This window comes from Danio aesculapii, chromosome 3, assembly GCF_903798145.1.
Source record: "Danio aesculapii chromosome 3, fDanAes4.1, whole genome shotgun sequence".
NCBI lineage: Eukaryota > Metazoa > Chordata > Actinopteri > Cypriniformes > Danionidae > Danio > Danio aesculapii.
In genome coordinates, this window is record NC_079437.1 from 31,622,240 (window position 1) to 31,649,806 (window position 27,567).

At 40.2% G+C, this 27,567-nt stretch overlaps 4 protein-coding genes across 6 annotated transcripts in view; all 4 read left to right on the plus strand.

The window, feature by feature from the left end:
* The first annotated feature begins 822 nt into the window (after nt 1–822).
* Nucleotides 823–4,168, plus strand: si:ch211-195b15.8 (dual specificity protein phosphatase 16). Its single transcript, XM_056453695.1, has 5 exons — nt 823–1,375; nt 1,578–1,683; nt 1,816–1,975; nt 2,533–2,656; nt 2,783–4,168. The coding sequence occupies exons 2-5, from the start codon at nt 1,591–1,593 to the stop codon at nt 3,795–3,797; spliced, it is 1,392 nt and encodes a 463-aa protein (XP_056309670.1). The 5' UTR covers nt 823–1,375; nt 1,578–1,590; the 3' UTR covers nt 3,798–4,168.
* Nucleotides 4,169–13,403: 9,235 nt separating this feature from the next.
* On the plus strand, nt 13,404–18,805 carry rras (RAS related). The gene is made up of 7 exons (XM_056453711.1): nt 13,404–13,725; nt 13,985–14,081; nt 14,276–14,363; nt 14,679–14,781; nt 16,732–16,840; nt 16,946–17,064; nt 17,145–18,805. Exons 2-7 carry the CDS (start codon nt 13,998–14,000, stop codon nt 17,230–17,232), a joined length of 591 nt encoding a protein of 196 aa, XP_056309686.1. The 5' UTR covers nt 13,404–13,725; nt 13,985–13,997; the 3' UTR covers nt 17,233–18,805.
* Nucleotides 18,806–19,610: 805 nt separating this feature from the next.
* Nucleotides 19,611–25,459, plus strand: prrg2 (proline rich Gla (G-carboxyglutamic acid) 2). 2 transcript variants are annotated; one of them, XM_056453712.1, is made up of 8 exons: nt 19,611–20,078; nt 20,160–20,259; nt 21,553–21,642; nt 22,013–22,176; nt 22,758–22,791; nt 24,658–24,787; nt 24,887–25,030; nt 25,118–25,459. In XM_056453712.1, exons 3-8 carry the CDS (start codon nt 21,558–21,560, stop codon nt 25,140–25,142), a joined length of 582 nt encoding a protein of 193 aa, XP_056309687.1. In that variant the 5' UTR covers nt 19,611–20,078; nt 20,160–20,259; nt 21,553–21,557; the 3' UTR covers nt 25,143–25,459. The 2 variants fall into 2 exon arrangements, with proteins under 2 accessions (XP_056309687.1, XP_056309688.1); XM_056453713.1 differs by having other exon boundaries at nt 19,611–20,021.
* Nucleotides 25,460–26,303: 844 nt separating this feature from the next.
* Nucleotides 26,304–27,567, plus strand: part of prr12b (proline rich 12b) — a 39,627-nt gene continuing 38,363 nt past the window's right edge. For both annotated transcript variants that reach the window (XM_056453675.1, XM_056453676.1), the window contains exon 1: nt 26,304–26,572. In XM_056453675.1, the coding sequence (XP_056309650.1) occupies nt 26,490–26,572 (83 nt within the window). In that variant the 5' untranslated portion in view covers nt 26,304–26,489. The remainder of the gene's footprint in view (nt 26,573–27,567) is intronic.

A 27,567-nucleotide genomic window follows, 5' to 3' on the forward strand; every position in this document is an offset into this window, starting at 1 on the left:
GCTTCTAAATATATTGTGACTGACGAAGCTTGAGATATTTGCACTGTAAAAGGAAGTAATAATAAGATGCTATGAAGTTAAACAGTCACTTTTGCAGAATGATCTTCAGAAACAAAGTTATGCCCATACTTTAGTGGTTGATTCTTTTTTTAATGGAGGATTTAAGTTGCACTTGTAAATTTTGTCAGAGAAATGTGTATTAGCAACATTTCAATTTATTGAACACACTGACTGGTGTTGTTTTCTTCAGTGTATTGATTTTGTAGGAAACCTAACAATTGTGCAAGGTTAGAATTAAGTGTTTTTTAAAACACTCAGGGAAAAGAAACCGTGACCTTAATCAAATTAGGTCACCAGATAGGATTTTTACTGAGAAATAAAAGGTATCAAAAAGTTTATTATTAGATGATTAGGCGTGCATGTTCAGTGTAAAAGAAAACGTTCTGTGGAGGAAGCTGCCAAATTAATGCACGATTAAGACAAATGTGATATTCTAGAAGTATTAGAATTACGTTACATAGTGACTATTTACATAGAAATGCATTAGCATACAAGTTGCACAAATGCACAAGATCAATACTGTATCATTCTGCTGGGGTTTGCAGCTGCAGCTCGAGAAATAATACTAATGTAGTGCTCCTGACTGATCAAAACAAATGACATCATTGAAACAAATACAGCGTAATTGTTTTGGGTATAGTGCACTGCGGTGGGCTGTTTTCTTATAAATATGATATCAATAGGTAAATGTGGAGCACTGAACTAAGCGTTCTGAATAATACATTTTGTTTACAACAGAAACACTGCTCCATGTGGGACGCTGCAGACGAGTTTGCTTACAAAAACATCTAGAATGATAGGAGAGGCGCAATTGACGGATTGCACACACTCGATTTGCAAATAAAAGCAGCTTGTTTCAGTCTGAAAGGCTACAGGGAGTAAAACGCGATTCATCACAATAAAAATGCCGAGGTCTTCAGGGTAAATTGATGATGGCGAACAAACAGAGCGTGCCCGCGCGCGCGTCAAAGAGCAAGCCTGCGCTCCGATTGGCTGAAAATGACATCACACTCAATAGCACTATTCTTAGCTTCTGGAAACGGGGATGACCTCATCTTTTCCTCCCTCGCGCAGGTACAGATACATACAACAACAAATAATGTTAGAAGCTCAGACAGGACGGAGAGGAGCTCGAGAACACAGCTGCTGAGAAGGCAGATCGAGCAGCTCTTTATCTTCAAGCAGATTCATAAACATATTAAACACGGTATTTGCTTCCTGCAGTTTGTGCTGCAGACACAACCGCAGCCGCTTCGCTGGACTTTTGCAAGCTTTTTTGATTCCCTGCGCGTTCTGCTGGTTTATAACTGAACTGGTGAGTACCAGCTTTTAAGTTTACTGTAAATAAACATAATTTGTTGTATTTCCGTGGTAAAAATATATTTATTAAAACTTTAATTTCAGGCATTTTAAGGGGATTATATCAGTCTGTTTGCTGCGTCATAGACCCACTCAGTAAATCTCTGTGTATTTAGAATTTTATATTGTTTCACGCTAAATAAACATTCTCTTTTTAGATCAAATCTAGAGATGGTGTACTACAGGGACGGTCAGTCTGAGCGGCCACCTCTGTCGCGTATTCTGCCGCATCTCTACCTTGGTGCAGAGACTGACGTAACGCAGGTATATTTACAATTCTCAAATGATTTCTAAGTATTGCTGTGTGTTGTAATACAATGCATTTGTTCTCATTGGTGTTTTCTGTGCACAGCGTGCATTTTACCTTCTTACTATAATCTGCTTTTCGCACTACAGGATGGATTGTCAGACCGAGGCATTTCATACGTGCTAAGTGTGAGCCGATGTTGCCCACAGCCGTCCTTTCTACCCCAGTCCCAGTACCTCCGTATCCCGATCGACGACTCCCTGCGGGATGACTTGCTTCCCTGGATCCCTCAGGCGCTGCACTTCATTGGTGAGAGACCTGAAACCCCACTGCTTACATCAGCCTTGATTTGCATCCCAAATGCATTACATCATTGATACTTCTAGCATTGGTTAACAAATGCACGGAAATAGATTGTAGTTTATTTACACTACCAGTCAAAAGTTTGGGGTCAGTTGGGTTTTTAAATGTTTTAAAATAAGATTATCCTGCTCACCATGGCTGCATTTATTTCATCAAAAATACAGTACAACTTGTAAAATCATACTTATGCAAGCAAAACATGTTAGTAAACATCCCAAAGCTATTGGCTGAATTTGTATGAATACATAAACGTGTTTTATTCCTGTCAATACTAAAAACATGACTTAAATTAATGTTGAAATAAGCGGTTCAGAAAGAATCTGATAAAGCTGGAAATTTAGTTTTGCACCTCCTGAAAACAAACATTGATTCAGCCTGATTTTTGTTTAAATTACATCTGTTTATTCTTTGAATGCTTTTGGTTGCGTTTCATGGTTAAATTGTATTTAATTTCTCCCTGTTTGCATAATATTTCATTAACATAATGAACTGATCTGTTTTAGATGGGGCCATGTCAGCTGGCTGCTCAGTCCTGGTTCACTGTGCTGCAGGAATCTCTCGCTCTCCTGCGCTTGCTGTGGCCTACGTCATGTACAGCCTAAAAATGGATCTGGATCATGCATACAGGTAATGTGCATATGCTTTTTATAAGTGTATCTTTTGTTATTTAGATTTTGCACTAGAAAAGAGTGAAACTGGTGATATAAACAAGAATGATTAACTAATTATATCAAAATCTGATCATTGCTTTAGGTTTGTGAAAGAACGCAGACCTACAATTTCACCCAACTTTAATTTCCTGGGGCAGCTGCAGCTCTTTCAGGGAACGCTTTCTTTGAAGAATCATAACACAAACATTCAAGCTCTGGATAACTGCCCACAGCCCACCAATGAAAAACACAACAGCAGTTCCACAGCGCCACTGTTAACTAACTGGAACCTTCAGAACAACATGGACAACAACTGTATTATTAATGGACGTACTGAGGATTCCAAAGCAAACATGCACTATGAAAACAAAAACAGCCCGCAGGAAAATATTCAGAGCCAAGGCTACGAGCTGCTGAAGCCTGAGTTTACCTTATCTCTTTCAGACAAGCTCAGCACACTCACTCTCCACACAGATCCTGCAGAGGTACAAAGACCGGCCAACGTCACATCTCAGACACCGCAAGATGCACCAAAGTCCATCCTAGCTAAGCCTACTTACCTTCAGATTCCATCTCTAGCAGAGAAACGCAAAAGCCTTACCCTTTCCCTGACGCCAGCGAGTGCAGTTCCTCAGACTCCCCAGAAGGGGTCATCAGTAAACAGTAGTGATTTAAAGCAAAGCAGTCCCGTGGTTGACCAGAAGGGGACGTTAGATGACCGGAGCAGAGTCTCAGCTTCAGAAACCAGAACAGAACCAAAAGAGGCGAGCAGGATTATCAGCAAGGAGACTTCGGCAAGACACAGCTGCTCAAGATCACAAAGAAGGAAGAGTAGATCAAACCGCAATAAACAGGAGACACAAAAAACAAACCCAGTGAACCATTCAAGCACACAATCGCACAGGCAGACTCAGGGATTATGTGGAGTCCTTACTTCCCCGCAGGAGGTTACTGGTGGTGTTGAAGCAGTGGAGGGTATGGATGTTGACCACAGTCCCATGTCTCCAGTCAGTCTAACAGTCAATAAAATACTTGACTGGGGAGAACGCATGCTGCTTGGGGTCCTACTCGGCCCTCGTATTAAAGTGGGACAGGCTGCTCTGCCATACAGATGTTGAAGAGGGACTGGTTGTACGGACTGTTCTATTTATAGACACAGGTGTAAACAAGGAGAACTGTGATTATTCAGTACCTCCCCAATGAGCTGAAGGAACTTAAATGAAGATGCTTAAGTACGAGTGTGTGAATTCACGTATTTATTTGATGAAGTTGCATGTTCCTCAAGGCTATTTGACAAACTCTAATAGACTGGACGTGTATAAATGGCTGAACGTCACATGCAATTTTTTTCTGTTATAACGCACAGCCTGCCTGTGACTATTTATTGAGATACACTGATAATTGTTATTTATAAAGGGGTATTTTGCAGGTGGAATTTTAACACTATAGCTTGTATTGAAAACAGTGTTCATTAAAAACAATTATTTTATTCTGCCCTCCGGTCTCTTTCATTTTAGAAACATTGTAGTATTTGGTGGTGAAATGTATAATGTACAGATTTGGTACATAAATATATTTATTCATCCTACAAGCCATGGCACCCACTACCACTGAATCCAGTGTCGTGAAAAATAATATATTAATACAATCTTAAATGTTATTTATTTATTTTTAATGTTTTAATTGTACATTGTAAAACACCTTACATTCATTCATTTTCCTTTCAGCTTAGTCCCTTTATTAATAGGGGTCGGCACAGTGGAATGAACCGCTTTTTATCCAGCATACTTTTAACTATCCAGCATATGTTTTACACAGCGGATGCTCTTCCAGTTGCAACCCATCACTGGGAAATGCCAATACATTCTCATTCACACACATACACAATGGACAATTTAGCTTACCCAATTGACCTATAGCGCATGTCTTTGGACTGTGGGGGAAACCTTCTTACTGTGAGGCGATTGTGCTACCCACTGACACCCAAACACATTACAAAAATATACAAAAAGGACAACATAAACATGTAATGATAAACAAATACACTGAAGATTATTTTGAGCAAAAAAAAAGAAAATCATTAATTAAATAAAAACACTAGTGCAAGTTTACATACAGAAAATACAGGTCTACAATGTGCCGACCAGAACTAGTATCCAGTACCAAGCTCGGAGTTGGGGGTGGGGACTTAATCAGAAGGAGCAGGGTCAAGCTGAAGAATTTGGACATGTTTTGCAAAGGGGTTCCCACAGAATAATGAAAATAGTGCTAGGACGATGAAGAGAGTACCTAATTTTCTCTAATTTCATATACTAAAGAACATTTCGGGCTTCATGGTGGTGCAGTGAGTAGCACGATTGCCTCAGTCCAAGAAGGTCACTGGTTCGAGCCTTGGCTGGATCATTTGGCATTTCTGTGTGGATGTTTGCATGTTCTTCCTGTGTTCACATGGGTTTCCTCCGGGTGCTCCGGTTTCCCCCACAAGCCCAAAGACATGTGGTATAGGGTAGGCTAAATTGTCTGTAGTGTATGAGTGTGAATGAGTGTGTGTGGATGTTTCCCAGTGATGGGTTAAAGCTGGAAGGGCATCCACTGCGTAAAACATATGCTAGATAAACTGGCAGTTCATTCCACTGTGGCGACCCCTGATTAATAAAGGGACTAAGCCGAAAAGAAAATGAATGAAAGAACATTTCTTATATAAAAAGTGTGAGAAGGAGGGTAAGGACTCTTGCAGTTCAGAAGAATTAACCGCCTAGCCAGAAGGGTTAAGAAGGCAATAAAGTCTGTAAAATAGAGAGGGTAAAGTGTGGTCGGGTGGGAGAACCCCACATAAACCAATAACCAGACAAGGTGGAATATCAACAGTGGTACTGTTATTTTTGTGATGTTTTAAGTGTAAGGTAGGATTAAAATAGTACTACATTACTTTTTTAGCCAACACTGTGGAAATCAAGCCTGTGATTTTGGATGCTAGTTGCTCCTAGGGCAATGTACAGTTGAAGTCAGAATTAGTAAATTCCTTGAATTATTAGTCCCCTATTTATTTTTCCCCCCAATTTCTGTTTAACGGAGAGAAGATATTTTCAGCACATTTCTAAACATAATAGTTTTAATAACTCATCTCTAATAACTGATTTATTTTATCTTTGCCATGATGACAGTAAATAATATGTGACTAGATATTTTAAGACACTTCTATACAGCTTAAAGTGACATTTAAAGGCTTAACTAGGTTATTTAGGTTAACTAGGCAGGTTAGGTTAATTAGGCAAGTTATAGTATAACCAGGGTTTGTTCTGTAGACAGCCGAAAAAAATAAAGCTTAAAGGGGCTAATAATATTGACCTTAAAATGTTTTTTTTTTTTTTTGTAAAAAAATGTTCATAAAATTCTAGCAAATATAACACATAAGACTTTCTCCAGATGAAAAAATATAATCATAAATACTGTGAAAATTTCCTTGCTCTGTTAAACATCATTTGGGAAATAAAAAAAGAAAAAAAATTCAAAGGGGGCTAATAATTCTGACTTCAACTGTACCGCTGTCTATTGATAGGATAGTTCAAGCAAAAGTATATATCTTAAACTGTCTCACCCATCTAAGATGTAGGGGCCTTTTTCAGTTGAAAATCTAAGATTTTAGCTTTGGTGGATGTTATTAAATGTTCATAAAATGCAAGTAACATTTAACAAGCAACTAACAAACCTATCAAACTTTTTACATTATTACCTTCATCTAAGCAGCCCTAAGCGTAACCTATGCCATTCTAGTGTGGAAAGTAACACTGCATTATAAATAGTCTTAAAAATTATTTTACTTCTTCAACAGTTTTTTATCTATGCTGTAGGCTACTATAAAAAAGGTGCCTTCCTGTATTTGTTTAGTCACAGTTAGGAGTAGCCTACCGTTTCAGCATAAATTCTGTGAGTAAAGGCGTACAGTGACAGACTGTGAGCCTCTAAAACTCCTTACTCACTGTTAGTCACATCTGGGGAGGTTTTAGTTTAATGCATGACACAGCCTGATCACCCAAATGTCAGTTCCTTATTATGATCGCCAAAATATTACTAATAATTGTCACGGATTGGTCAGGCTCTCACGATCCCCACTCACGAAGATCACCATCACCTGACTTCTAATGAGCACACAGCTGCATCACATTCACGAGCACCAGATAAAAGCACAGCACTCCAGTCGCTCATTGTCCGGGCTCGTCTCGACGAAAGCGGACAACTGAGCGACCACTCAGCGTAGTCATCCTCAGCTAAAACAAACGCTTTACTTACCTGTTCTCTTTGTATTCCTCCTAGTCTTCCTGGTCCACCCGAATCGTCCTGTCTTCCAGTCCTTCCAAGTCTGTGTCATCCTCTGTCAGCTGTATCTGGTGTGTGCTGTCCATCCTCGTGTATTCCTGTTACCCAGCCACGGAGGAAAAGACCCCAACATCATTCCTGATCCTCCTGGCTATCCTTCATGTGCTCCTTGTTGTCATTTAATAAACACCCTAACGTTTCCTTACCTCTGTCTCCTGTCCGCTTCATAACAGAAGCCCGGACCATAACGACGACAACATGAGCACCCCCGATCACTTTCAAGAGCTGGTGGACCAGTTGAAGCGGATTCTACAGCCACCAGCTCCACTTTCCAACGCACCACCAGCACCGAGCACTTCCGCCTCCACAGTTTCTTCTTCGGCCCTTCCTTCCAGTCCCATGGCCCCGACCAGCGCCCTACTCAGGCGGAGCGGGGGAGTGCAATGGTTTTCTGTTACAATGTTCCCTCATATTCGAAATGCAACCTTCTCTATATCCCACAGATAAGTCAAAGATCGCCTACATCGTATCACTACTCTCTGGGCCTGCACTTAAATGGGCTGAGACGATCTGGAACCAAGCCGGGCCGGTCATGAATTCCATCACTACCTTCACGGAGTATTTCAAAGAGGTGTTTGGACGTTCTGATGGGGAAGTAGCCGCTGGAGAGCAGCTGTATCAGCTAAAGCAAGGTACTCTATCTACACAGGAATATGCTCTCCGGTTTCGCACTCTAGCAGCTGCAAGTGGATGGAATGAGAGATCGTTGTTGACCACGTACCGGCTCGGCTTGGAACCCACTCTCCGAATCCAGCTGGCCACATTAGATGATACTATGGGTCTGGAGAGATTCATCCAACATTCTCTCCGATGTTCCGATCGTCTCCGTTCCTATCAACAGGACACCATCACCCCCTCGTCTGCACTCCTCCAATCGCCTGAGTCAACAGCCTCTCCAGAACCAGAACCCATGATAATAGAGTCTGGAAGACTGACATCAGCGGAACGACAGAGGAGGCTGACCCGGGGTCTGTGTCTATACTGCGGTGTCAGTGGACACACCCGTATGGAGTGTCCCCTTCGTCCCATTCGGACTTCAGTGAGTGTATTCAGTACGAATATTGAACAATGTAAACCACTTACTACCACCGTACAAATAACTACTGCCTCTATTTCTCTCCTTGTCACAGCCCTCATCGACTCCGGGTCAGCAGGGAACTTCATCTCCCAATCCCTCTGTCGTCAACTCCACCTACGTACTGAGGCGTCCTCGCATATATACCAGATACAACCGATAACCCAGTGCACTCGATCTTCGACCCGTATCCATCGACAATGCGAAGACATCCTTCTTCAAGTGGGGTTGTTACATCAAGAGAGGATTCAATTTCTGGTTCTGGAGGGTGCAAATATGGACATCATTCTAGGGCGCCCGTGGCTGGTGAAGCACGATCCCATCATCTCTTGGGGCACAGGAGAGATAAAGAAATGGGGATCTGGATGTACACCTACCTGTTTTCCAAATCTCCCTCTTCAAGGTCGGAACCCCATTTCTTTGTTTACAACATCGGTCGAGAGTCCTCCTGAGAAGCAGTCTATCCACATTCCTAAGGAGTACAGCTCCTTTCATGATGTCTTCTGCCCCAAGAGAGCTTCCCAGCTACCGCCGCATCGGCCATGGGACTGCGCGATCGACCTAGTTCCAGATGCCCAGTTGCCAAGAGGTAGGATCTACCCGCTCTCGCTTCCAGAGAATCAGGCAATGGAAGATTACATAAGGGAGGCTCTGAGTCAGGGGTACATACGTCACTCAAAATCACCAGCCGCCTCAAGCTTCTTCTTTGTGGCCAAGAAGGACGGAGGGCTGCGTCCATGCATCGACTACAGGGTCCTAAATAACGGTACAGTAAAATACCGATATCCCCTTCCTCTGGTACCAGCCGCATTGGAACAGCTCCGAGAAGCTAAAGTCTTCACTAAATTGGACCTCCGCAGCGCGTATAATCTGATAAGAATACGTGAGGGGGACCAATGGAAGACAGCATTCGTGACCCCTACTGGCCACTATGAATATGAGGTCATGCCTTACGGTCTGGTCAACGCCCCCTCCGTATTCCAAAACTTCATTCATGAAGTCCTCCGGGAGTTTCTTCACCACTTTGTAATAGTGTACATAGATGACATCCTCATTTACTCCCGGAGTGAGGCCGAACATCGCCAACACGTTGCGGAGGTCCTACACACATTGAGAGAACATCACCTCTACCTCAAAGCGGAGAAATGCTCATTCCACCAGAAGTCGATTCATTTCTTGGGATACATCATTGACCAAACCGGTATACGTATGGATGGGAAGAAAATTGAGGCTGTTCTATCCTGGTCAGAACCCACTTCCATTAAGGAGCTCCAGAGGTTTCTTGGGTTTGCTAACTTTTATAGACGGTTTATCAAGGACTACAGCAGGATTACATCACCTCTCACTAATCTCCTCAAGGGTAAACCCAAAGGACTGGAGTGGACCAAAGAAGCAGCCGCAGCCTTCCGCCTTCTTAAGAAGGAGTTCACAAGGGCCCCACTCCTGACTCATCCTGACCCAAATCTTCCTTTCGTGGTGGAAGTGGACGCATCCACCACCGGCGTCGGGGCAGTATTATCCCAACATCATGATACACCGCCCCGACTGCATCCCTGTGCCTATTTCTCTCGGAAGTTGAGCCCGGCGGAGCAGAATTACAGCATAGGAGACAGGGAGCTTCTAGCAATCAAGCTAGCCTTGGAGGAGTGGCGTCACTGGTTGGAGGGAGCCAAACATCCGTTCCAGGTGATCACAGATCACAAAAACCTCCAATATATCAAAGAGGCCAAGAGACTATGTCCACGTCAAGCCAGATGGTCACTTTTCTTCTCACGTTTTGATTTCTCCATTTCCTATCGTCCAGGACCCAAGAATCTAAGAGCAGACGCTCTCTCTCGTTTACACGAGCATCACGATCATGAAGAACTCCCAACGAAGATTCTTCCCGAACACATCTCCATTTGTCCGATCACCTGGAACGCTCCTCCAGTCGTTGCCACTCCGGAAGCCCCTGCTCCGCCGGGATGCCCTCCTCATCGGCAGTTCATACCACCTGAACACCGGGTAGATCTGATCCACTCCTTACATACCTCGCTAGGCACTGGACATCCAGGGATCAACAATACTCTCTCGCTAGTATCCCAACGATTCTGGTGGCCAAACATGGCAAGGGATGTGAGGCAATATGTTCAGGGCTGTAAGGACTGTGCCCAATCCAAGAGCCCACGTCATCTACCCGCTGGAAAGCTCCATCCCTTGCCGATTCCGAACCGTCCCTGGTCACACCTAGGAGTGGACTTTATCACTGACCTCCCCTCGTCAGAAGGTAATACCTGTATTCTAGTCATCGTAGATAGATTCTCAAAGTTTGTCAAACTAATCCCTCTGAAAGGTCTTCCCACAGCCTTTGAAACAGCCGACAATATCTTTAATCAAGTCTTCAGGTCATTTGGTATTCCAGAAGATATTGTGTCGGACAGAGGTCCACAGTTCATCTCACGTCTATGGAAAGCCTTCTTCAAGCTCCTAGGTGTGGCCGTCAGCCTCTCTTCTGGATATCATCCCCAAACCAACGGGCAGACAGAGAGGAAGATTCAGGAGGTGGGACGGTTCCTGAGGACCTTCTGCAGTGGTCACCAGAGCTCCTGGAGCCAGTATTTGGGCTGGGCAGAATATGCCCAAAATTCACTGCGGCAACCCTCCACCGGACTCACGCCATTCCAGTGCGTCCTGGGCTTCCAACCACCGCTCTTTCCCTGGGATGGCGAACCATCTGATGTCCCCGCAGTGGATCACTGGTTCCGGGAGAGCGAGAGAGTCTGGGACGAGGCTCATCAACATCTGCAGAGGGCAGTCCGTCGAAGCAAGGTAACCGCCGATAGAAGAAGGTCTGAAGAACCCAGATACACACCCGGACAAAAGGTGTGGCTATCCACCCGGGACATACGCATGCGACTGCCCTCTCGCAAGTTAAGTCCCCGATTTGTTGGTCCCTTCACCATCGTGGAACAGGTTAACCCCGTCACCTACAAACTACAATTACCCTCTCACTACCGTATTCACCCTACATTCCACGTATCACTCCTGAAACCCTATCACGATCCTGTTCTTCCCTCCACAGAGCCTGACCACGAAGAGGAACCCCCTCCTCCACTGCTCCTAGAAGAAGGAGCCGTCTACGCAGTGAAGGAGATCTTGCGTTCCCGACGTCGTGGTGGCCAGTTGGAGTACCTGGTGGACTGGGAAGGGTACGGCCCCGAAGAAAGGACATGGGTTCCCAGAACTGATATTCTCGATCCTAGTCTCATGGTGGAGTTTCATGAGAGCCACCCTGAGTTCCCAGCGCCTAGAGGCAGAGGGAGACCACCACGGCGTCGGAGGTGTCGGCCCTCAGGAGCGGGCCCTGGGGAGGGGGGGTACTGTCACGGATTGGTCAGGCTCTCACGATCCCCACTCACGAAGATCACCATCACCTGACTTCTAATGAGCACACAGCTGCATCACATTCACGAGCACCAGATAAAAGCACAGCACTCCAGTCGCTCATTGTCCGGGCTCGTCTCGACGAAAGCGGACAACTGAGCGACCACTCAGCGTAGTCATCCTCAGCTAAAACAAACGCTTTACTTACCTGTTCTCTTTGTATTCCTCCTAGTCTTCCTGGTCCACCCGAATCGTCCTGTCTTCCAGTCCTTCCAAGTCTGTGTCATCCTCTGTCAGCTGTATCTGGTGTGTGCTGTCCATCCTCGTGTATTCCTGTTACCCAGCCACGGAGGAAAAGACCCCAACATCATTCCTGATCCTCCTGGCTATCCTTCATGTGCTCCTTGTTGTCATTTAATAAACACCCTAACGTTTCCTTACCTCTGTCTCCTGTCCGCTTCATAACAATAATATGCAGGAAAAACAGTTTTAAGTGTGTAGACTTATGTATATATATATTCAGAATGTGTTGTATTTTAGTGTGTAAACTGGAATATTGAGTCTAATCTTGACTTCACAAAAATTAATCGCAAATCAAATTGTAATATCTGGCAAATAAATCTCAATTAGATATTTTCCCTAAATCGTTCAGTCTTACCCACAGCTAATACTCTTTCAAATTTTAGACAATGAAGATAATTGAAGAAAAAAGTCAAGTGTTTATTTGTTATAATTATTATTATTATGATTATTAACCAACTGTCCAAATTAGCATATGTTATAGTATACGCACAGTGCTCTGCATATATAAGTACACCCTCACAAATCTCTTTTAAATTCATATTTTAATAGTAAGCTATACAATATTATATTTGTGCATATACATTAGATTAGTCAGTACTGAAGCCAAATCTGGAGCTTATCTAACAAAAGAACTTAAGATAACAGTCTAAAAACTAGAACACCCAAATGTATATGTTATAATGTTATAGAAAAATGTTAAATACAAATTTTAAAAAAAGAGGAAAAATCAAGAGAAGCAAAAAATTGAACTTTTGTAGGTTGTAATTTTTTTTGTTGCAATATTAAGCTTAAATTTAATTTTTTTATCTTTCAATTTCTAAATATGTTTGGTGACTAAAATATTACTCTAATAATTATATCTGTTTAATAAATCTGTTTTGTTTAAATGCACCACAATACATTGCCCATATTCACTGAGAAATGAAGAAAAATATTCATTTTCAAAATGGGCTGTATTCAATTATGCTGAGCACTGTATAATGCATATTCAGATGCATCAGATTGTGTCTGGAATCACGTCTCTATAAAAATATACCAAGACAAAAATACAACTAAATAAAATGTTTAAAATTAGTTTTTGTTATTTTTTCTTTTAATAAAAAGTGTTTGAATAAATGAATGAAACAATTGTAAATATTAGTCAAAACTGGTAAAAACAAAAAAGGTAAAAACAATAAAGGTAATGTTCCAGGAGACTGAATCACACTGACAAACGTAAAGGTAAACTAGAGCGGATTTCATAACCACAAACTATTTCAACATGTCTCATTTTCTCCGTTTATAATAACTGAAATTACTAATATCGCTTGATAAAAAAACATAATGAATGCTGAATTAACGCACTATATAAACATTTACTACTGTAACGCAGAAGCGCCAGGCCCTTGGCCAAATATGGGAAAGACGACGCTCGGATTACACATTTATCATATAGCCTGCCTTCTATTGCGGAAATACAGGCGTAGTAACAGCGGAATCGTTCCTCGCGTCAGCCAATCACAGCTCGCCGTGGCTCACCGATTACAGAACGATTCGTTCGGTGAGAAAAACAACTCCAAAGCCACGCCTATTTCAGGCGTACGTATGAGATACACTCAAGCCGAAAAAAGTTGCCCCTGGTCATGAAAAAAAGCTATCGGAAGCAAGAGGGACTCCAGAAATCACTAAGAAAAATCCAGAGGGCGGACATTCCTTAGTGCCTGGAATTCGCTTTTCATCTCCCCTAAGCAAGATGGTTTTATCGCCCGAGCGACGGGAGAATTTGTAGCTTAAATCTTGCGGATACAATCTGTTGAGGTTGTCTTGCGGGTTAGCAGTGGACTAAGTTAAGTTGTCTGACTTTCGAGGCGCTAACTTAGTACTAGAAGGCTAATTTACTCAAGGCGGCTGCGGAAGAGTTATCGGCGATCACTGCTCAGACCAGCACGGTATGTTTTATTTCCTCTTCAGAGATATCCTTAAGCAAATGTTATTGTTCTGTGTAGATTTAAGCATAGCGATAGTATTATAACACGTACTCGCTTAAATCTATAACATAACCTATGTGGAGGTTTATAAACGATGCCAGGCCTTGGGCGGTATTAAACCTTAATGCTCGATAGGATACATATACTCCAGTAAAACTTTTTCAGTCGAGTAAGAATACATGAGTAGTTTTGTTTGTAATTTAATGTCACATATTTACAGGACTGCTAAGACCATGTCAAACGAAGAAAGATATAAGTTGGTGGTCGTGGGCGGTGGAGGTGTGGGGAAAAGCGCCCTCACCATTCAGTTCATCCAGGTAAATGTGTTTTAGAGCACTTTTGTATGAAACAGATGTGTTAATGGCTTAAATTGGGCAAATACGATGTAGTAATTATTACAGTGGGTGTGTTGTAAGAGTTGTGTGAAGTTCACAGTGCAGTGGGCTTTTCTCTGCATGTTCCTTCATGTTAAAGCCCTCTTTGGTGAACAACTCTTTGTTTTCTTTCACAGTCGTACTTTGTGTCTGACTACGACCCAACCATTGAAGACTCTTACACTAAAATCTGCACGGTGGACGGGAAGGAGACACGATTAGACAGTATGTTGGTGTTAATGTGTTCTTTGTAGGAGGGAATGAGTGTTAAAAAGCTCCACAGGCTCCCTCAGTCGGGAGATTTTGGTCAGAGTTGCATCACTATGATTCATTGCTGACTACGGGTTACTGCCCAGGTTTTGTTTTGACTTGCTGTCAGTACAACACCATGCCAGCTGTGCTTAAAGCAAGCTTTTAGTCAATCACCAACGCATTTTGTGTGCCAAAAATGTGATTTGTTTGTGTGGATCATCTCATCTTGTATACAACCTGTATTTATCTGAGGTCTGCTTTGTTTTTGTCATTTCGCCTGTCCATTAGTCCTCGACACAGCAGGGCAAGAGGAGTTTGGAGCGATGAGAGAGCAGTACATGCGCTCTGGAGAGGGCTTCTTACTGGTCTTTGCTCTTAATGACAGTGGCAGGTAGGTGTTTTCCTGTGTGTGTGTGTGTGTGTGTGTGTGTGTGAGTGAGACAAAATGGAATAGGTAGTTTTCTGTGTGACAGGAACAGAGAGTGTATGTGGCCGATTGTGTTAAAAAGTAAACCACAAAATGTGTGTGATGAGAACGAGAGTGCAGGTTATGAGCGTTTATGTTATTGGGTGTTTTGTGGTGAATGTATAAATGTAGATTTATCGATGTGAAAATCCTCACAGATGTGACTGCATTTTCAAAATAATTACTATACAATGCTCAGCATTTATAAGTACACCCCTCACAAATCTCTCTTTTAAATTCATATATTTGTGCATATACATTAGATTAGTTGGTACTGAAGCCAAATCTGGAGCTTATCTAACAACATAACTTCTTATAACGTTCAAAACTAGTACACCCAAGTTTATGTTATAGAAAAAAATTATACAATTTTTTTAAAAAGAGGGAAAATTAAGAGAAGCAGAAAAATAGAAAAAAAAAATAGTTTATTTTGTAGGTTGTAATTTTTTTTCCAATATTGCTTGAGCTAAATTGTATTATCTTTCAATTTCTAAATATGTTTGGTGACTAAAATATTATTTGAATAAATATATAAGTAATATAAAATGTACAAGTAAATCTGTTTTGTTTAAATGCACCCAAACACTTTTGTCTATGTTCACTGAGAAATGGATACAAATATTCATTTTCAAAAATGGCTGTACTCAATTATGCTGAGTACTGTATGTGCACCTTTTGGGCTGCGATCAGTAAATATAGTTGAACATTTTTAATATTTTCTTGTAAATTATGTGTAGTTTTGTTTTACTTTTTTTAGGTTCAAATCTAACATTAGGTTAATTTAGGAGGATGTCTAAACCAATTCAATATTTTTGCTTATAGACTGAATGAGATATATGCACTGTCTACATTTTAAAATTTTGAACAGAAAACTTTAAGCTTGGTTGTTTTTATTTTTTATTTTTTTTGAATGTCTAATTGTTAAAATATAAGGCATGTTTGTATGTTTAAAAAGAGTGTATTCACAAGTGAATGTCTGCTAAAATTTCTAATAAAAAAAAATTCAAAGCAAAACTTTAAACCTGCTTTTGTACAGGCTCCTTTAATACTGTTGGCATGTAAATGAACATCACAATTATTACTAAAATAGTTCTGTTATTAGCTAAAAATAGTGTTTTGTAAAGCTACTGCTTTACAAAAGTGACGTTGTGACGTTGTGACCTAGTGACGTTTTGTTTCAAAATCATTTTATTTGACATTTTTTATAGGTATGCTGCTACTTTTGATTTTTGTTCAGGAAGATATTTAATGGAATTGTTATCCATATTTAATAGGATTTTAATACTTTTTTTTAAACCCTTTAACTACCTCACCAAGAGAAACATTTTGGATTGCATTTCTTAACTCCTAATGTCGCTAGTTAACACACTCAATGCATTTTTTTCAACACATCCCATAATTTCTAAAATATCAACCTCTACCAAATGGTAGATATGTCGGTTTATGGTAAAAGTACCAGCCTAATACATAAACTATAAAAAATCTGAAATTATTAAGTGTACGACCAATTTATTTTAAAACATATTCAAAATAAAACCTTTTTAAATACTAAATCATCTTTATATGTATTATATTAGTTAAAATGTTATTATTATATAAATACTTCAGATTCTCATTTTACTTTTTTTTTTTTTTAACAATGCTGTGTTTGTAAAGCATTATTAAAAAAGTTATTCTTTAAATGACTTTAACAGTCAAAACGTGGTTCACTGATTGGTAGAGGGGCAGTCAAAGGGTTAAAATTTACAGGTGGATCCAGATAAGATTCAACAATAATGGTTATCCATGAACTGTTTTTTTTTCTGAATATATGTATGTCTATATAGCTCAAAGGGCTATCATGCTAATGAGTTGTGTTAATTCCCTCTGTTTCAGTTATAACGAAATTCAGAAATTTCACACTCAGATATTACGGGTTAAGGATCGAGATGACTTTCCCATGGTTCTTGTTGGCAACAAATCAGATCTTGACCAGCAGAGAGTGGTAATGTTTACATGTTGCCATGAGACTTTTTCCCCTTAAAACAAATCCCCTTAAAAAAGCCAACCAGTCCTTATGTTTTGTTTTATGTATTTTTTTTTTATGTAGATCTCAAAAGAGGAAGCCATGTCATTTGCCCGAGAAAACAGGATCCACTACATGGAATCATCAGCCAAGAACCGTCACAATGTGGATGAAGCTTTCATGGAGGTTGTGCGAGCAATAAGGTATCTGAAATGGAGAAGTGCACTCATGAGGTTGAGAGTGTAGTGCATTGTGATGAAGTTGCATTACCATTTCTCTGCAGGAAGTTTCAGGAGACAGAGAGTCCACCGCTTCCCGCTAATCATACAGGGAAGCAGAAGAGTGGTGGCTGTCCCTGCACCCTACTCTGACTGGCCCTCCGCACTGTTGCCTAGGAGACTGAAGCCCTCACTCTCACGCCTGGTGCCTTATGTGTGTGTGTGCGCGTGTATGTGTGTGTAAGTCTGTGTGTGTGTGTGTGTGTGCACGCACTGTACGCATCAGTGTTAGTGGCTTTTACAGTGTGTGTGTATGAATGGGTTCCCAAGGAGAAACTAGGCTATATCAAACGAGAGCGAATGTGTTGGAAATGGGGACCTTAGTTCTTATTTTGTTTTAAATCTTGTGCCTATAGCATCGTGCTCTTGATTTTAGAGTTCAGCACAGTATTTTGTTATTTCCATCATGGTATGAGGTCATGGTCAGATTGTGTGCCACAACAGCGTCTTGTTTTTAAATCGTTCACCACAGAGGTGATGAATAATAGTGACAATGTATATTTCAACAACCACATCAGACAAATCTTCTAGATGCTTCTGGCGGCAACTCAATGTCATGCACATTGGGTTATTGACTCTCAACGACAAGCCAGAAAGTATTTGATTTGCTCAGTTCAGCACGTCCTCTTTCTGGGGATTCATTAAGTCGGTGAAACTGCACTGAAACGGCTGAACTAGTCGACTCTACACCTTGTTGCCCATCAGAAGCTTGAAATTTATTCAGCCAGCTTGTTTTCATTAATCACTTTCTGATAAAGCAATGTGGGTAGACTAAGACGAGGGGTGGTTTTAATAATTGAGTGTTTTTAGAGGAGGAGCAGTAGTGTTAAGAGTGGGTCCAGAATCTCCAATGCTTGTATTCATAAAAACCAAAGACTATACTGTATATGTTTGCACACCAGCTTTGTCTTAGTAGTTTTCCAAGGTAGTTTAACACTAAAATGGACAATTTGTGAGGGTTTTATTGTGGAATTGTTTTGGTCTGTCGCCTGTTTTTAATTTCAATTTGAAGGTACTTGTATTTGTGTGTGTGTGTGTGCAGAATAAGGCAGTCTGTCTCCGTATTCACATGTTATTGTATATAACGTGCTTGTGATTTTTGCACCTTCGTATGTAGACAGGGATGAACAAATGTATACAAAGGAATTGCCAAATGAATTTACTAAAAAGCATGATGTTAACAATCAGTGTTGCGAGGGAATGAGTCACACTCCGTCTGTATATGGGTAGACCGCCATAGTTTAGGGTGAGAAAAAGCATGACTAGGTGTTTTTCCTTAGTCACACTATAGCAGTTCTTGTGGTATACCTGACTCTCGAGGGAGTTGCTACACACGCATTATGGCCTATAATCAAGGGACGTGGATTTTTTATTTACAAACTAGGACGAAATCTGTCGTAAGTCAGGTTTGTCAGCTGCAAATAAGAACAAAGCACTATTTAATTTCGCTGTGTTACAAAATCATCCAATATTGTCAATGGATTTCATTCAAAACATTTCAATAAAATTTGTATTTCTCAAGTCTGATCATTTCAATTGTTTTTAAATTTAAGCTATTTTCCTTGGCTCTGGAGTCTGGAGGGATGTCAGACTCCATTTATGTTCTGATTTTTGTATCTGTATCTAACAATATTCTTTTGTACACGATTAAAATTTCTTTAAACCATCTTTGGTGTAAGAAGTTGTGCTTGACGTATTTATTGGTAAGAGATTCGTTTGGGATAGAGTTATAGTGTGTCCTCTGCAGGAAATCTGTCTTGCAATTTAACATTTCATTTAAAAGTAACATTAATGTATTTTACCATTTAAAATGGGGTGTCACTGTGGTGCAGTGGGCAGCACAATCACCTCACAGCAAGGTCACTGGTTCGAGTCTCGGCTGAGCCAGTTGGCATTTCTGTGTGGAGTTTGCATGTTCTCAATATGTTTGTGTGGATTTCCTCCAGGCGCTCCTGTTTCTGCCACAATCCAAAGACATGCGCTATAGGCAGGGGCATAGCAACCAAGGGGGGTGATTAATAATAAAAAGAACCTAAAATTTTGTATCTTAATCAGTCCCCCCCCACTTTTGAAATGTCCGCTATGCCCCTGGCTATAGGTGAATTGGGTAAGCTAAATTGCCCGTAGTGTATGTGTGTGAATGAGTATGTATGGATGTTTCCCAGTGATGGGTTGCAGCTGGAAGGGCATCCGCTATGAAAAACATGCTGGATAAGTTGGTGGTTCATTCTGCTGTGGCGACCCCTGATTAATAAAGGGACTAAGCCGAAAAAAAGAATGACAATTTAAAATGCCAATAGATACAGAACTATAATCAAATAATTTCTTTTATGTAAAGGAACTTTATTGCTTCCCTGATAGCAGTAACTCAACGATTGGAGATAAAATAGGACTCTGATCCTTTTTTTTATCACACTATACAACACTTTAACTGCTCTGCGTATGTGAGGTGGAGATAGAAATTCACCTCAGGGGAATCCACCACAGCGAGAAGACAACAGAGAAACGTAAATGCAGTGTTGACGGTTTCTTCTCGACTTGAACCGGTATTATCTGACTATTTCACCTGTACAGGACTCGACTTCATCAGAAGCTCATCTCAGGTCGACTCCCGCGTGGACGAAAAGAAGAGGCCCATTCATAACCTTTGAAAATGACGGGCTATCTAAACGAGACTCAATGAACTGGAGAAACCGGAAGCCGTTTAATCTGGCCGTAAATTTGATATTGTTTTAAATTACATGAAAAGACCAAATAAACATAACAGCATAGAAGAAAACACAAACCAAAGACGTTTGGCACTGGAGACGAGTAGGCTTAAAGCACGCTTGTTTTTGGAGGCGTTAAATGTCGCCACACCTCTAAACGCCCGCGGCTGTGAGGTATGTTGTCAAACTGGAATGTCGCGTACGTGATGAGTTTCGCTGTAAATGAAACAGGTGAATGTGAACGAAGTTTTAATCAAAACCCTCGAATATGCGAATTCTTTGTACTGACCATCTAGATATAACAATTTACAGCACCAAGACGGGAATTCTCTGGAGAAGTCTGAAAGCGTTTTAACCTATGGTTTTAGCCCTCAAAGTTTACCTGTACGGAGCACTAGAGAGAATTAAGAAGGTAAGCGGGCGTTTACCTGCGTCGTTTGTCTTTAGACGCAAATGCAGTAGTTTTACTTTCTTTTCTACGTTCTGTCGAGTTTGAGGAACAGCTTGTTGTCCAAACCAAGCTGCAGATACGCACTTTTTGTATATATTTGTTAAATTAAAAATGCCCTTCGTCTTTCTCTCGCACTGCTGCTGTTTTGTCAGTGTGAGGTCGATATAAGCTGAAGTGTTGAAAGTGGCGAGTCACTTGTCAAGTTGTATACGACTTGTAACTTTTTTAAATGCAAAAAAATGTAATAATTCCTAATAAGTGCAGTGACCGATAGAGGACGATATTGTAAAAGCCTTTTGAGATTAACATAATTGTTTGTCATTCATTTATTTGTGTGTGTGTACGCGTGCGCAGGGGTGGATTTAACCAATAAGCAAGCTAAGCGGCCGCTTAGGGCCCCGAATACATACTTATAAGTATAAAGTATTTCTATAAATTATGTATAACATCATTTTCTATCATATTTTGTATGATGAGTGTCTAAAAAAAAGAAAAGTTTAATGTAACATCTGCGCAGATGTATCCCCCACCCTCATGAGAAGTCCAGCAGTCAAATTAGGTAAATATTTAGCTTTTAAAAACAAAATAGTTTATATATAATTTTGAGTTGTGAATTCATTTTAAGAAAACAAATCATTTAAAAAGATTACAAGACGCCTTACGTGCTGTTATTATTTTGCATTAAGACAATTTAGAAAAGGAGTGATGGAGTAATATAAGAAAGAAAAACAGCAGAATAAATCTATTAAAAATAAATTAAAGTACAAAAGGTGCATTTTAGAAATTTTGGGCCCCCGAATCACTAAATCCAGCCCTGTGTGTGTGTATGATAAGATTTTCCTCAATTGTAGTTAAGATGGTAGTTATTTTATGCAACGCAAAATACTTCTAACTGCTAATATAGCCATGTGTTTGAATAAAACATGTTTTAATTTGTAACCTGCTGATGATATTTCTTCCATCTACTTGGAGGAAAGACCCTTAATTTCAGTCATCACAAACAAATAGGTCTATATGCTTTGACCAATTGTCAATTTTATGAAAAAGGAAAACAAATGCTTTAAATGTCTATTTTTATCTAAAGTTTTCAAGAAATGTTCTTTATGTAACATATCTTCAGCTACAAATATTTTACTCAAACCAAATATCTAGCATTTATTTCATCAAAACTGATTTTGAAGTGATCTCTTCAATATTTCCATAGCCATAGGTCCTCCATATGCACAAAACACTGACTGTTATTCTTTTGAACAGGTACAATGCTGGGGTTTTCAGTAATATGTTTGAGCTTCTTATCCCTGCTGCATCTTGTTTGGGGCAGAGTGATCTACAATGGAAATGATGGTAATGATATAAACTGAAACACTGAAAAGCACAGTGTGAAACCTTTATCATCTTTTATTTTTGCTCATCCATTAGGTGTTTTTTTTATTGTTCTCCCGCTTCCTGCACTCATGTGAGGAAGTAGACTACCTCTGCATGCACCTCATGTGTAGTTTAGGTGCATTAAAACATTATTTCATGCCCTGAGTGCAACATAATTAATTAATAAAGTTTTTTCTTAATTTCTTTATGGTTAACTGCCATTTCTTTACCTTTACTGTTACATGTATAGTTCTTGCTGTCTGTGAAAATACATTATTAAATGCATTTGATGGTGCATTAATGCATGTAGCTGATCCTCATTATGGTTAATATTGCTTGTGTTCCTCAGTTTTCTTAGAAGAAAAGTCAGCAGATTCGTTTCTGTCCCGTAAACTGCTTTATAACAGTTGGGATTTCGAGGCAGTGGTGCCTGGCAATCTAGAGAGAGAATGCATCGAGGAAATCTGCTCTTATGAAGAGGCCAGAGAAGTGTTTGAAGATGACATAAAGACGGTAAGAAAGAAATGTGATCACCAAAATAATATCATGACAGTGTTATGTGAAAGTTTGGGATCCCCTTGGAGAATATCTGAAAATGTGAATATTACAAAGATGTGATGTATGAATATTATACACAGTGCATGATATTTTTGTATTTAAGTACTTAATTTGATTTCCCGAAAACTTTTCAAAATAGAAAAAAAACAAAGTTTAAATAAAATAAGAATAAAAATAAATATTTTCATCCTCCGTTCATGTTTCCTTGATGTTTTCTCCTGGAGCATCATTGAACATTTCTCAGTCTTTTTAATACTTTATTTGTTTTCTGGGAAACTCTTCTGAAGGGCACTAAAATGAGAAAAAAAATCTATCAAATAAGAAAAAATGGATATCTTCATCCTGTTCTGGCTTGGTGTTCTCCTGGAGCATCATTGAACATTTGATGACATTTCTCAATAGTCTTGTTTGAGTCTCTCGGTTGTCCTCAGTGTGAAAAGATGGATCTCAAAATCATACAGTATGCCAAAGATGCTGGAAAACTGAAGAATCTGCAGGACATATTTGATCGTGTATGTCTATTTGTCTTCTAACAGGCAGTTTTTTGGAAAGACTACGTCAACAGTCATAGTAAGTGATTTTATTTTTCTTTAAAGTTACATATTTGATATTTTATATATTTAGCTGAAGATTCAATATATAGATTTTTTTTTGGAAATTTTGAATAAAATTGTCCAAAATCGAACAAAGTGCTCAGGGGTAACTTAATGTTTTGGTGCTCTTTGGACAAAGGATTCATCAGAATAAACAGCAAAAATCAGTCCGAGGTACTCGGAAAAATTTGTAAAAAGTATTAAAAAGCCTTTATTCACATGGCTAATCTTAAAAAAAAACCCTGCACATTTGGGCAGAGAGCTGCCTTTATCAGGGTAACAGTGATTAGGTGCGTCTGGAGTTACTTTTAAATGCTACAGTCTCATGACTCATTAGAATATCTAGACAATGCTAAAACAATATATTAAACAAGGTCAACTCAACAATGTGTTTTGATGTACAAAAAAATTGGTTTTCACAAAGATGACAACGTTGCATTGTCCAACCAACATATATTCACACGGATTTGTGTGTATTTTGCTATCGGCCAGTATGTAGCATTGTCACTTAAAGAAATAATACATTTTGTTACATCAGGTATTCTGCCAGTTTCAACAAGTTAAATTTAAGACTTTTAAAGACATTTTTAAGACCATTTTGAAGTAAATGTTATATTTATACAGGGCTAAATGCTACGGATTTCTTTTTAATATTCCAGTTGGAAAAGATTTTCACTTTCCCTAGCTAAAAATGATTATAATTTAATACATTTAGTTATACAATAGAAATTCAATAATAAAAACAATAGGTCTGGTCAGTATCATCAGCAGTAAATAAATAGAGAACTTTTAAACAAACATTACTGTAAGGAAAGTAATTAAATGCTACTTTTTTATATTGTATGCCTACATTCACAAAATATTAACATCAAAATGTATAACTATGTTACAGAGTGTACTGTCTTAAAAATGGAAAATAACTAAGAAATTAATAATTAAAAAAAAAAGTACAATCACACCATTTTAGTCTAACTAGGCAGGTTAAGGTAATTAGGCAAGTTATACTGATGGTTTGTTCTGTAAACTAATATATAGTTCAACAAGCCAAATAATTTAGACCTTAAATGTTTTTTAAAAAAATTCAAACTGCTTTTATTCTAGCTGAAATAAAACAAATAAGACTTTCTCCAGAAGAAAAAATATAATCAGACATACTGTGAACATTTGCTTGCTCTGTTAAACATTATTTGGCAAATATAAAAAATTTAAATAAATCAAAGGGGGGCTAATAATTCTGACTTCAACTGTTAGTCTTTACATCTTTCCAAGTTGTAAGAGTTTTTGATATAATAAAATAATCCGAAATCTTTTCAATTTTTTTATAATTCTTAACAAATGGCAAATATTTAATTGGTAAAGGGGAGCAGGCTGTTTCTACCATCTTAAACCAAACAGATTTAGTCCTCTCACTACACCAGGTAATCCAATTTTTATTTGGGCTGCCCAATAATAAAACTGAAGATTTGGCAAGCCATTAAGTGCTATTTTTAAATAAAAAGTTTAAAGTTTGACTATTGAAGATTGTACGAATGTTATTGGCCAGAATTGTATACATAAACAAGGTAAATTAAGACCTGTTAAAAAAAAGACCTTAGACCTACAACACAATATGTCTATAGATTTAAGACTTTGTAAGGCCTAAAATTTAGCTTTTAAGGCTTTCTAAGACCCTGCGGATACACACCAGCACAAATATGCATTCTTCTTCAGATAAGGGCATGAAATGTTTTCAGCTTTCAGATCAAACGTGTGTTGTGTACACATACCTTTATTTAGATGAAATACTTAAGCAGTAAAATGTGCATTTGTTGCCAATGCCAAACCAATTGATTGATTTTCACAGAGAAGGTGACTGAAGTTGATGTGGCTGGTCTGTCAGCTGGCATCGTGGCTGCTGTATTGGTAGTGATTATAGCCACTGTGCTGGGCGTTTATTGCTACAAGAACAGAGGCAAAAATGCAAGAGGGGGCAGGTAAGTGCATGCTATCATTACCACTGTATGCGATGTGTCTTTTATGTGGCAATATCTCTCCACCAAATGACACTAATAATGGATGCTGCATCTCCACAGTGTTCCTGTGCGAATGGGAGCGGACGGGCAGCCAATACCTGAATCTGTGCCCCTGTCTGGTATTGCGGCTGCAGGTCTCCCCTCATACAATGAGGCTCTGACCCACAGTGGCCAGCATGACGCACCTCCACCGCCATACTCCGGGTAAAAGCAGCCTGCTTATACAGGCATGGTGTGTACCTGCTGCAAAATGCAAATGTGTTTTAAAATATCCCTCTCTGCTCTTTACAGGACGACTCCAACTGCGCCGCCGTAATCTTAAAATGAGGAATGAGCAAGATATTTTAATGAGCAAGAAGAATTTTACGAGATGGATTTTATTTCACTGGAGTGCACAGCTACAACGAGTTAGTGGTCATGCGCCACAGACAAATGTAGTTTCAGTCACTGTTTGGCTAACTTATTCCACTTAGGCTGTCTGTTTAGCAGCTTGCCTTTTTATTACATTATTTTGCTACCAAAGGCTTTATTGTGAAATGCCAATGTTTTCATGAATCAAGTTTGCTTCATTTTTAAAAAGTTGTGTAGACATTTTAAATGTTCATTGTTAATAAAATAACTAAATAAACCTGATTGGGTTTGACTGGTCGTTGGACAGTGTAAAGGCACGCGCGTGACCCCTTGAATCGATTCCAGAGTGTTTGCCATTAGCCGCTGTTGTCACTCATCATCGGCTCTATCTTTCCCAGTATCACAGAGAGCACTAGAGAGCGTCCAATCCTCACTCACTCAGTAGTGCCTCTGTGCTGTAACAAGGCGGCAGTGCGCACGAGACTTCCAGACAGCCTGCGTATGTGTGTGTGAGAGTGTGTGACAAGTCGGCGGAGGGGGGGCGTGCGCGCGAGCCTGTTAGTTAGTTCACTCATGAAAATGGCGTCTTTTTGGACAAATACCTGAAAATAAGTACTTCAAACCCATACGCCGTAGCGTTTATTTGAGGTTTTGAATAGCATTAATGCACATTCATATTAAAGTTATTGGATTTAAATGAGCCTGGCGACGACAAGCCACTTTGTTTCTGATGAAATTCGTCCATGATGTAAATATTTGGGGCGCAACAGCTGAATATAAACGCGCACTCGTTAGACTGCTATTTATAGAGCCCTAGTATCTCACCTTTTGTGTGGCAATGCAGTAGGCGAAGAACTAAGAGGAAACAGGGTACAGTCAGCACGTGTCGTACGTCTCGTGGGTGTAGCGAGCAATGGCATCAGGATTCGACATGCAGAGCTTCAGCCGCGCCGCTGTTTCTGCCGCGAAGGACAATAGGCATCGAGATATATAAGAGGGCAACAGAGGGGAGGGAAGGAAGAAACCGGATTTTTTGTGGTGGCGGTGGTTGGTGTAATACTTCAACCCCCCCTCCCTCCCCGCCTCCCCTCTGTATCCTCCATCTCCCCCTCCTCCTTCTCCTCCCTCCATTCCTCTCCCCCTCTGTGCTGGTCCTATTCTTGAGGACTTGCTTGTGAAACGGGAGAGATAAACAGACACTGAGCGCAGAGGAAAGGACACGGGGAGAGATAGTGTGTTAGAATTTTAGGAAATACCTCCCTCCCCTTTCCCCTGTCTATCTCTCCATCTTCATCCCTTGTCTCTTCTTTTAATGGATAGAAATTATCCTGGCACAGGATTCGGTGATCTGGGCGCTGGAACGGGATGGAGTTACGAGAGATCGGCGAAGGCAAGGTAAGGGCGCCCGTGGAAGCCCACTTCCATGCACTGGGTGCATAAATGCGCTTAGCTGGCTGTAACAATGCCCATGCCGACGGACGGACGGACGCTGTGCAATGCATGTTCTCCCACTCTCGCTCCCAGTGCTGTGTTCATTCACTTGCATGCGCTATATTGTCGCTGGCTCCACGTACAGCCATCGGTATTGTCATTTCTGAGGGAGGAGGGGGTGTCTTGAAAATGCAAGGAATGCGATTGAGAGTTAATGCGTGATACGGAAGGTAGACTGAGACAGAAAAAGGGGGAGAGGGGCGAAAAGAGGGGGGATGGGATGATGTTGCTAGCTAGCTTCAGCTTGCTAGCGTATTATCAAAAATGAAAAATCAAGCCTTTTGCCTTGGAGGCGCAACAAACCGGACATTGCACGCCGTGCTCGCATACACGCTAATTCGGTGTGGCGAGTAATGCGTGGCACAAAATGCACGTTGACAAAGCGTTATTTCAGAGGCGACCAATTACGAGCAATCCCATGTATTTGGGGATGAAATGGTCGCTAGCTTCAATATGTGCAGCTTATCTCGGCGGCTAACGGGGATTTGTCTGTAAAAATCGCGAATATTCCGTTTTGCCCGTTACTAAATAATAAATATTTTTGCATAATGAATCTTAATGTCAAATGTCACAATGCAGAGGTGAAGTTACTTAGAGTCCACGCGCATTATTCAGGTACACATGTCATAATAACACTGCCTGTATAATAAATACCAAATCAACAACTACGGGTTGTAGCTTAGTGTCAGACACTGCACAGTGAATAGAAAAACTTTGCATAACCTGATTGATTTTGTTATAATCTAACAGGGAAAAAAAGGTCACCACTGTTTTTGAGGATACCGTCGTTTGGCAGCGCACCAAATGTGTGTGTAGTGTTCCTGACTGAAATTACAGCGTGACCGAGACGTGCACACTGTAAACATAAACGTAAGACGCAGTGCTAACGTATTCCGCGA